The sequence below is a fragment of the Dipteris shenzhenensis genome, chromosome 10 (assembly GCF_047967505.1).
Source record: "Dipteris shenzhenensis isolate YYH24624 ecotype China chromosome 10, Dip_SZ_1.0, whole genome shotgun sequence".
NCBI classification, from domain to species: domain Eukaryota; kingdom Viridiplantae; phylum Streptophyta; class Polypodiopsida; order Gleicheniales; family Dipteridaceae; genus Dipteris; species Dipteris shenzhenensis.
The window spans coordinates 48749734-48760934 of NC_141605.1; the positions used below are offsets into that span (position 1 = coordinate 48749734).

An 11201-nucleotide genomic window follows, 5' to 3' on the forward strand; every position below is an offset into this window, starting at 1 on the left:
ATAGGAAAGCAACACTGGTCCTCTTACCAGGACACCATGAACTTGGCTTGCTTTCTTGAGCTCCTTACCACGAACAAGGCTCTGATACCATGTGAAGATAGTGGGAGAGAGGGAAGGAGTCTCACTTGCGGCTTTCTCATATGCACAAAATGAGGGAATACACACAAAGGTGGAGGCTGAAAACAGTTTTCCTCTTCTTAGTTGTGAAAGCCAAAGGAACACTTGTACAAAGAAATAGAAGAACCCTATATGTGGGTCTCAAACCAAACTCAACTAACTAAGGTGGCATACTAACTGAGCCACGAACTAGTGTAGATAAGGATAGCTGTCATCCAGCTATTATTCGTGAGCGGTGTACCAACCGCATCTCCAGCTAACAAGTCGGTGACATAAATACACAACGGTCACCTTGGCATATCGCGAGTGGAGCTCGATATCTCAACATTGTGTCTAAAATGTAGAACTGATATTAGAATCTTAAAATTTTCATAATTTAAGATGCAAGTACTGATAAAAACCATATTATGATAAGATTGATTACATATTCTAAAAAACCACATATTTAAAAAACTATATTCTGACAAGACTAATTATCTATTGTTGCATGGTTGCAGAATTGAATGGTTTCCTTTCAAAAGGAGTGCTTACACATAACTTTATCTTGAATACAACATATTATCTACAACACCAATGGGTATGAGGACTACAATAGAACTGCTTGCAAAAATGAGTTTTTACAATATATGATACAATATGTGAGCTACCTAAAGTATTCATTAACACACAGTCATGATTTGAGTATCGTTGCAAATTTCCATCACATTGTCCCATGCATACACAATGCGATTGGGTGCCACTAGCCAATTCCATAGCCAATTCAAAAGCATGGTAGTCAGAAAAGATTCACCGGTGGTACATCTTTGGTGTAAAGACACAACAATCCCTTGGGTTATGCAAGAACTTGTGAGTAGTATCATCAACTAGAAGTGTCTTTGTGCTATTGCACTGAGGGTTTCCATTCCAAAACTTATTGAGATTTTTTCAAGAACACTACCTTGTTATTAGTACCTATAACCTCACGATTTGGACCAAGATATTCATAGGAGTTATGTCCATACACTTCACTAAGCTGGTCCTTTTCAACTAGAAAGCACACTGACAACATCTCTCTCACACCTAGCACCTTAATAGAAGTCTAGATAAAAACATGGAATTGCTTCAAACCCCACTAAAGAAATAATCTTGCATCTTGACACATGAAAACTTCAGCTCTAGGAGTGTGCAAAACCCATTTCAAACACTGATAATGTGTAGGGACTTTATGTCTTGCACGAATGCTGTGAGCCTAGACACCATTCACATCTAAAATCAGTGCATGGTCCTCATCTAGCAGTGGTGGGGGGTTCTATTCAAGATCCAAAAAAGTTTATGGAGCCAGTTGATGAGGAATTTCCTCAACCTATTCCTACTGCTACCCAATTCCCTCAAACTTTTCCTCCTATTGGCCACTGTTCTGTTCATCCTGCTACCCAACTTCCTCAATGTATTTCTCCTCTTTACCACATTTTTGCTCCTCAAGCTGCCCAGTTTCATCAATCTGTTCCTCCGATTTGGCCACCTTTCTGCTCCTCCTGCTACCCATTTTTCTCAATCTATTCCTTCTATTGGCCACCTTTCTGTTCCATCTTGAATAAGAAACAAGTAAGATGTTCTGTCTTGATTGCATAGTTTCTCTAGGGTTTGGCAAGTATCTTCTAGATTCCAAAGACACTTGTAAGCACTATCATCCAACAAGATGGTGTTTTTTTCATTGTACTATGGCTAGCTTACCCAAAAGGTTGTTAAATTTTTCTAGAACATGGGCTTTCATTGAGGGTGGATCACAAATCCTTGCTCTTTCTCACAATGCTCCTATGAGTACACTATATGGAACCTATGATATTGATATGTGGAACTGCAACACCTTGTGGAGGGGTAGCATCCCTAGCTCCTGTGACATCATGTGATAGGGCTACAACTTTGATGACATCCTCAGGTATCCCATGTTGTCCTTTTCTTAACATATCTTCCATAGTTTTGAGTTGTGGAGGCATACCATCATTGTGCAAAACAGAGGCTTCTGTTGGTTCACCATTATAACCCATCAAAACAACACTTGAATTTTAAGAGGATATTCTAACTAGACTACCTATACAAACAACACACCCTTCACCATTGTGCCAAATAATTGACAATAGAGAAACACAAATGGAGGACACTCTTCACACGAAAATTAAGAATTTATTAATTTTGCACTATAAAATTACAAATGGAGCATTAGACCAGCATTTGAAGGGTGGAAACAAGTCATTGTAAATGCATATATGGTTTAGGGGATACACATAAAAAGAAATGAGTATATTCAGCACTGGTAATTGGGGAAGGAGCACCATTTGCAAGCAATGATGCCAAAGCGAGTACAAGTTTGATGGCCCTAATGTCTACGAGAACTACAATTTCTTGTAGGCTCTAGACTTTGATTGTCCACCTTTTTTTAGTGGTGGACCCTTTTCCCATTTCCTTGCACTCACCTACATAGGGGGTGTGTTTTGCTTATAACTCCATATTAGAGAATTTGGAAAAATCCTGATAATTTGGGAATTTTTGAGGGGTTGTAATTATGTAACATTCAATGTTTTTCATTGATTTTTCCCATAGATTTGGTAGTCCATCCAAATCTTGCAAATGTGCATGGTTTGCATCAACATAAATAAAATGTCAAATGTTGAGGTTTCGACCAATGCATGGTATTTTTTGAGGGGTTGCAATTACAATGCATTGAGTGCACTCCATTGACTTTCTCCTTGAATTTGGCCGTGTATATGAAACTCATAGTTTGGAGTGTGCATGTTCTGTATTAGCCAAGAAAAAGACATCATATGTTTGAGTTCAACGAAGCATTTTTTGCCTCTTATCGAAAAAAGGTGGTGTTCAAAAACACCATTTTAGTTTAGTTGGAGAAAAAGTAAGAATGCAACACTAGTCCTTGATATTTTGTCGAGTGTGCAGAACTTGCAACCACGAAGCAATGGTCTGCAAAAAAAGATAAATAAATCAATGTCATACCTTCCAAATATTTGTCAGTATTCAATTAAATTATCGTTGTGCAAGGAAAAAAAATTCATATTTTTCAAGTACCTTCACTCCATTGTGGAGTCAGCATCAGAGTGGGAATCTATTCTATGAGACAAACTGGATAAAGCTCGCTTGCGTGCAATGGTTGGTATCTTCACCTTGATGGGGAGGTTACTGCTCTTCGAGGAAACCTTCTTTGAGAGGATACCTTTTGGAACCCATGACCATACAATAGCATCAACAGATTCCCAACGTGGAGGATCACCTTTATTGTACATCCAAATCTTGTTCCAACAATCTGCATACACCTCCTCAATTTGTGCATTGCATCTTTTGCATATAGGTGCCCAATATTGTATGAAAACCTTCTCGAAATTTTTAGATTTATTATCCTTCTGTACATCAGTTTGAGCAATGCCTAGCCAAATTGGGTAAATTTTTTCTGCTGGTCGGACCAAAAGGAAGTGTCCTTTTTGTACATCAATCATTGGATCAAATGATTGTTTTGGCTTTTTCCTTTGAGGTCCGCAGTAGTGATCATTCAACTCTTCAATTCCTTGAAACTCATCGTTTTCATTATCAACTACTTGCACACAATCAATATGTTGCATCTTTGGCCAAAATCTCTCGTACACTGACTGGTAAGTAGGAGGTAGCTAGGAAGCATTGTCTAGCTAGTAAGCAGTAGCTAGTAATCACTGCTGGTAAGCATTACCTAGCTAATAACTAGTCAGTATATAGATAGCTAGTTATTAAGTAGTACTTGCTAAGTAGTAGCTAGGTGGTAACTAGTAAATACCAAATACCGAATGAAAAACCACACAATACTTACTCTTAGGTATTTTGTTGCACCCAAGTGGGATGAACCCTATGATTTGCGCCCTTGTAGCATTTGATATTGGATGGTTGATTGCATGAAATTTCAACACATGTGATCTCTGCCTGGCACATAAGAACAAAGAACATGATATGGTATGGGTGTTTGTAGGAAAGCATGCAAACATCCACCATATCAGCATTTGCACCATAAATACAAGGCCACACCCAACACATGCACCCGCTATGTGATGAAAAGCATCCTTGAGCTCACGGCAAGAAACTTCTATTTTGAAGGGATGCAATCTTCAAATTTAGGTTGCCAACAACCATGAACATGCCCTCTCTTCAATGGGGCATACATTTTGCCTCCACTTGTAGCACAACTGCCTTTCTACATTCTTATATTGCTATCGTCATCATTGCCTTATTGTTAGAGAGTATCAACTCTGCATTCTTTATATTTTCAGGTTGTAATTCATCGGCCCTCGAATCTAGCTAGAAATCTACCCCACTACTATGCTAAATTTAGTTGTTGCCCATGAAGTCAAATTTGTCCCTTCGGACACTACCTACTGGTCAGAACCCTCTCGACTTACAGAAGTCGGGCATATCGTCTTTCATTCTTTCTTTCATGATCTCATGCCTTCATCATAGTCCATTGTTCTAACATCATTGATCTCATGCCTTCATCATAGTCTATTGTTCTCCCAGGGGATTCACTCTTAGTACAAGGGGGACGTCACATGCATGCATGGACTTCAAGAAAACCACCTATATATGGTCCATGTAGCATAATAAAACACCCCTATTTAAGCTTATAAGTATAACACCAAAGGGGCACTATGTGCCCCCTTTCCTTAAATGTATGTTCTTTCTCAATTATTTAGATTAGACCATAAGAAAATTAGATGATATAGATTAGACCATCTTCAAATATTCACCAACAGGTAATGTTCATTTGTTTCCCCTGCATGGCGTAATACTAGCCATAGCTCGAGCTTAGTTCATGCATACTTGATACATGACTGAATGTCACTAGTCAAATTGTGTATGTGTGTGTACTATTTATGTTTAGGGGGTTAAAACTTGTATTTCCCTACATCCCTCCCTCCCCCCCCAAAGATGTCAAGTCCCCCATAAATTTAATTTAAGATTGGGAAAAAGTAAAAAGGGCCCTCACCCCTAATGTATTAGCTTATGCCTCATCTTCAAAAAACCCCCTATTGTACACTCACATGATATCTTTAGTTTCCCCTTGCGAATCACCCGGGATTGTTCTAAGCTCTTTTTAAAAAATCGCAGTCCATTAATCTAACCATCATTGATTGATCATTTTGACTTAGCAGAGTGTAGATCGCTATAGGTCTTAGTGCATGTAGAGAGAGGGTGCCATGTAGTGAGTTGGCTTAATAGCGTTCTCACTTATATGCCTCTATGAAGAAGAGGAACACTATATGCGTTCTCACTTATATGCCTCTATCAAGAAAAGGAACACTATAGATGCCTTGGTAGCTCATTGTATTATTGTACATCTACTATTAATAGACCTAGTATGGTAGGGCATGTATGCTCTATATCTTGCATCCTTCACACGGCACCATGCATAGTGCTCACATAGTGAGAGTTCCTATGATGATGAGGGAGAGTTTGGATGCCAATGATGTGATGCTTTGTGAACATCTAGCAGTCATGCACCTTTGATTGGTCCTTTGCTTAATTATAGCACTAGATCTTGGATTTTGAGTATTTTTGGGAGGAGAATCTAGGGCATCACCAATTTATTCAAGAAGGTATTGAGGAAGAGAGTTTCAAAGGACGTTTTCATTGAGCTTGATGCATGTTTTCTTGAGGATATCCAAAGTAATTTGTGAATTTAGTTTACAAAGGTGCATCTCCACCTCAACATTGGTTAGAGCTATTTTGAGAGGTTCTAGCCGTGGTTTGTGTGATATTCATGAGAGCACAACACATGTTGTCGATACTGTGTTGACTTTAAATTATTTTATGACATCTTTCATTCCCCTAATGGTCATAAGGCAATGGTCCTTACTAGTCCATGCAATTCCACTCTCTTTATTGTGTCCACAAGGGCAGGAATTTTCGTACCATTCCCTTACTTATGTGGAAGGGATATTTGGCACACGTGGTCGATTCGCCAGGCTTCCCATGCACAAGATGCAAGTGAGGTGGATAGTGCATTGGTGGGATTATGAGTATGTTATCCATGTGGCCCATGTGCTAAATGGTGGATAGTGCATTGGTGTCATTATGAGTATGTTACCCATGTGTCCCATGGCGTATATGCATGTTAAGGTGGACCACTATTTTAGCTAAATAGTGGGTGTTGGCTAGTGGTTGGCACTAGTAATTGAAGTTTAAAACTTAAGAAAAAAGGTAAAAATTGTAACTGAAATTCGAGCCCATCCAAGTACAAATTGAACTGCGTGGGTGTGCATGCAAGACATGACTTGATGTGTACTCGCACAAGAGCCTCCTATTCGTGGATTCCAAGCTCTCTCTTTCTGCCACATGTATGTTTTATTTCTTCAGCAACTCTCCAACCTTGAATATCTAATGATACACTCTCCCTACTCAATACTCCTACACACATTCTCCTTTTTGGGTTAGGTTGGCAACCACTTCTTGTAGCTTACATTGAAGGTTTTTGTGTTTCTAGCACATGATTTGTCTTGTTGCCTTTATATTTTGTTTCCCTGGTTTCCTTAGCTATTATTTAGCTCAATTAAGGTCAAAGTTCTGATGCTCACTACATTTTTTCTTATTGTGATGTATGATAGCCATGTCCAAGTTCCACGCTTCACATTTTGAAAATTCGCAACAGAAGTAATTTTGCAAAATAGAGGAGGATTTTAATTCTAAGTATATACTTAGTTTGAGTTGTGGGAACCCTTGCCACTTCTTATCCTCAGATGTCTCAAATGACCTATGGCTCTCTGTTTTCAAGGAGGTCCAAAAGGGGACAGGGCCAATTATATGTAGAATGGTGTGTGAAGATAGGTAGAAAGACTGCTCTTGCTCCACTACAAAATGTATCAAGAGAGGTCCATCAATAGTGGAGTATGCCTCACATTTGCAAGGGGATTTGCTTATGATTTTGGCAAGAAAGATGCCCATAGTAATGAAATGGTGCTCTCTATGGCATAAGCAAAGTTTGTAGAATAGTAAATCAGAAAATCAAAGAAGGAAAAGGATTTGGAAAAAACACGATGAGTGAATTACTTTGTTGCGACTCTAAAGTGACCCTAAAAGAACTGACCTTCCTCATCGACGATGGTTTCAGTGAGTGCTCCCTTTTGCAAGTGCGTGATGTGATTTTAAAGTCTCCTTGATCGCCATCTCTCTCAATCTCAGACACATCCTCTACATGCCAGTGTAAGAATGAAGGCGGATGACTAGAGTGGGATTATGGTGGTAGTTGCGGGCCGTGGGTTACGACAAGAGCGATGATTCTAGTGTTGATGAATCAGAGCAAGGGCGAGAGGAGCTCTTCACATAGTTGCTCAATGGATTACATTCTTGTGTGGAGCATGGGTTTCATGCTAGTGATATTTAACTTGGGGCGATACTCTTTCCCATAAAAGCCCTTTTCCACCATCTTAATAGACTTAAGAAAGGCTATCCCTTGATGCCCATTAACATCCAACACAAAATTAAACAATAACCTACTTTTTAGCTTAGGAGCATTAGTTTGAGATTAGTATTTTTCATAAAGCCCCTTTTATCACCATGCCATTAGGCTTAAGAAAGGCTATCCTTTGATGCCCATTAACGTTCAACACAAAATTAAACACCAACCAAGTTTCTACCTTGACTAGAAACAAAGGAAAACAAACATCCTCAAATTGGCAAAAAAATAAGTGGGGAAAAATTGGTTCTTTGGCGAGATTGTGGGATACACCCGAGTTTAAATCTCGTTTGCACAACTCCAAAGATTATTAATGGATGACCAAAGAGTTCCAAAAGGCTAGTAAACCTCAAGCGCACAAGTTTATTAGGTCATAAAAGAGAGTCCTCATGGGGTCCTAGCGTTCTTAAACACACCCAACACCAAGAGTAAATGCACTCCCAATGTGCTCACAAAGCACCTCAAGATTCAACTAAGAGGGGCTTCATCACGAGAGTCTCCTCACCAAGCACCAAAAGATTCAACCAAGACGGCTTCATCACCACAAAATTGTTCAGCACATATTCAGTGGTGGGTGTGAGCAACCCAAAGAGTCAAATACAAAAGGAGTAGAAGCATCATCTTGGCGATAACACAGTCGACGATGACATAGTCGACGAGGCCGCAAAACTGTCTTCCGCACGAAAAACAAGCTGCCCCATACCAGGGATCCCATGGGCTTCTCCTCCTCCCTCCAACAATTTAAGCGAGTACTGGAGCTCCTCCACCACCTCCTTCATCGACGGCCTCTCGTTGCGGCTGTCTCTCAGACAGCTCAGAGCCAAGTACGTTACGTGCTTCATGCTCTCCACCACCGCTGTTGATCCTGTGGGTGCTGGAGATAATGCTGCTGTACTTGCTTCTGCTGGAAATGGTGCTGTTCGTGCAGCTTCTGCTGGGAATGTTGCAATACCCATTACTGATGATGCTACTGAAGACGGTGCTGATGGTTGTATTGAGAACAATCGAGGAATTGAACCTCCTGATCCCGAAGACGCTGCTAACAATCGAGACATCCCTGCTGCTGTTTCTTCCGCTGATGATGCCGAAGACGGTAAAGAAGAAGCAGCAGCACTCGAAGGGGGCGCCGAAGAATTAGTCGCAGTGAATAACCGCTCATCCATCACGTCCATGAGCCGCCCTTCCTGGGCTTTGCGCTGCACGTAAACGGCCAGATTCACGTAATCCTGCCCCCGGGCGAAGTCGATGGCGCGCTGCGAGGTGACCAGCTCAAGGAGGACGATACCGAAGCTGTAGACATCACTCTTAGCAGTGAGCTGGTAGTTCCGGTAGTACTCAGGATCGAGGTAGCCGACGGTACCTTGGGCGCAAGTAGAGATATGGGAGAGGTCAGAGACGGCGAGTCGGGAGAGACCAAAGTCGGAGACGTGGGCATTGAGGAATTCATCAAGCAAGATATTGCTAGATTTGACGTCGCGATGGATGATGGGGGGGGAGGCGGAGGAGTGGAGGTACGAGAGGCCATCAGCAGTTTGCAGGGCGATGGAGAGGCGGAAACGCCAAGGCAAGAGGGCGCCATAGCCATGCGAGTTCGAAGCAGAAGGTGAAGAAGAAGAAAGGTGGTGGAGAAGAGTGCCATTGCCGATGTATTCGTAAACAAGCAAAGGCTGTTCAGTTTCAACGCAACATCCCAACAATTGAACTAAACTCTTGTGATTCACTTGTGATAGTATTCTAACTTCGTTCAAGACTTGCTCTACGCCCTTCATGTTTCCTAGCTTCGCCACCTTCACAGCGACTTCTTTGCCTCCCTCCATCACGCCCTTGTATACGTCCCCGAACCCCCCGCTCCCCAGCAGCCTCTCCCGAGCGAAGTTCTGCGTCGCCCTCCTCATCTCCCCGCTCGTGTGCAGCTTCGCCGACCTCCCCCCGCCGTCAGTATCACTTGCCTTTCCCTTGTTAGCTTCTCGCTCGCCCGCCTCTTCCTTCTCCACACCGCTGATATGCCAAGCACCACCATTAGGGAAGCCGCCAGACCCACGGTCACGCCTGCACGCCCAGTTCAGGATTTCAAACTCAACAACGATCCGACAACAGACATTTTGAGCTTCTACTCAAACCGGTGCTTAGGCTAAACAAAACTTTTGAGCTAAACGTGCACGATCAGCTTCTACTCGTATCGGTGCTACCTGCGATGATGGGCCCCTCGTGGCGGTGGCCTCCGCATCCAGCCGAGCTATTCGTGCACAGAGCGTTATCTGCTCAAAACGTTTCAATCAACATTGTCCCCACAACAATCTCTACAATGAGTCGACTCACTCTGCAACTTAGATTCTTCAAACTGGGACTCGGACTACCTAATTAAACAGACCTGGAGTGCACAGTCCCGATGACGGATTCCAGTGGTATCCTCCGTTGCACAAACATCTCAACGTGCTGGTCCTGGTGTCTCTCTGGCAAGTCGAATCTTGAGAGCAATTCTTTTGAGAAGTACAAACCGGTTCTAATGGCGTTGTCCATTCCAGTTCGATTCCATAAGTCCATGTGCTCGCTGGAAAGCTCGGATTTACGGAAAGCACGCTCACGTACGCTGTACAATCTCCTTCCGCCACTGTAATTTTGTGAGACGTTGAAGAAAACGCTGTGAAGGTGCAGCACAGTTTATTACGGCATGCGCTGCCTTCGCTGTCCTGTGCCACAAATTGGGAGCACAGACTATTCGAAGAACAATTCAAGGGAGAAAGGAGAAGCGTGGAGGAACAGTTCAGCAGCATCACGGTGTTACTGCTGGAAACATTGAAGGGAAGACTGGGGTCTAACAAAAGGCCACCGCCTTGCAGATCTGTCGTGCTACATGAAGTCGAAGATATGCTAGGCGTGCCGATAACTAGTCTCTGAGATCCGGGATTGATTCTGATAATTGGATACGTTCCCGAAAGCGCCTTAAGGCTGAGCTTTTTCTGAGAATCGCAGACCACTTTGTATTGAGGGTCACCGCAACTACTGGACGAACTCAGAGGATACGGCAAGGTAAAGTTGCCACATTTCGGACAAGTAGAAGCATTGCCAAGAAGCCCGCAACAAAGGAACAAAACCACAGCGATAAAGGTACGAAGAAACCTCTGATGAAGTCTCCCCATGGCTTGGTGTAATGGATGAGACTCGGAGGGCTTGGAAATCGTGGGCGCTTCTCGAGCTAGATCTACGTGCTAAAAACTTGCATGTGGCTCAGAAGCGATTTGGGCTAGAAAACGATGCGAACTGTAAGTCTAGGAAAGTGAGGAGGTGAGGTTCTCTGAAGTGGTGTTCAACAGGAAGCTGCAAGTGGGCGAGTGCAAATCGTAAAGGACGGTGCTAGAATCGACAGGGCAGCAGTCACGGAGGGTGAAAGAATGAACGTGAGCAAAATAGGGGTCCAATCGCAAGTAAATGAAATACGACTACGCCACGTACCCTCCACCTTTGAATACTCCACACCCTATAAAAGCAACATCCTGATTGTTATCTCGAGAAGCCTTTTCACCACCATTCTTTCCTCCTCTCGTGGGTCACGCTGCACGACCTCCGGCCTTTTGACCACCATTTTTTCCTCCTCTCGTGGGCCACGGTGCACGACCTCCTC

The 11201-nt window shown here is 42.6% G+C and overlaps 1 protein-coding gene across 1 annotated transcript; it reads right to left on the reverse strand.

Moving 5' to 3' along the window:
- Positions 1-7954: 7954 nt before the first annotated feature.
- On the reverse strand, positions 7955-10754 carry LOC147897924 (wall-associated receptor kinase-like 20). Its single transcript, XM_087380501.1, is given in 4 exon segments — positions 7955-9515; positions 9518-9628; positions 9769-9837; positions 9951-10754. Coding segments are annotated over 4 exon segments (2268 nt in total). The 5' UTR covers positions 10720-10754; the 3' UTR covers positions 7955-8196.
- Positions 10755-11201: the final 447 nt, after the last annotated feature.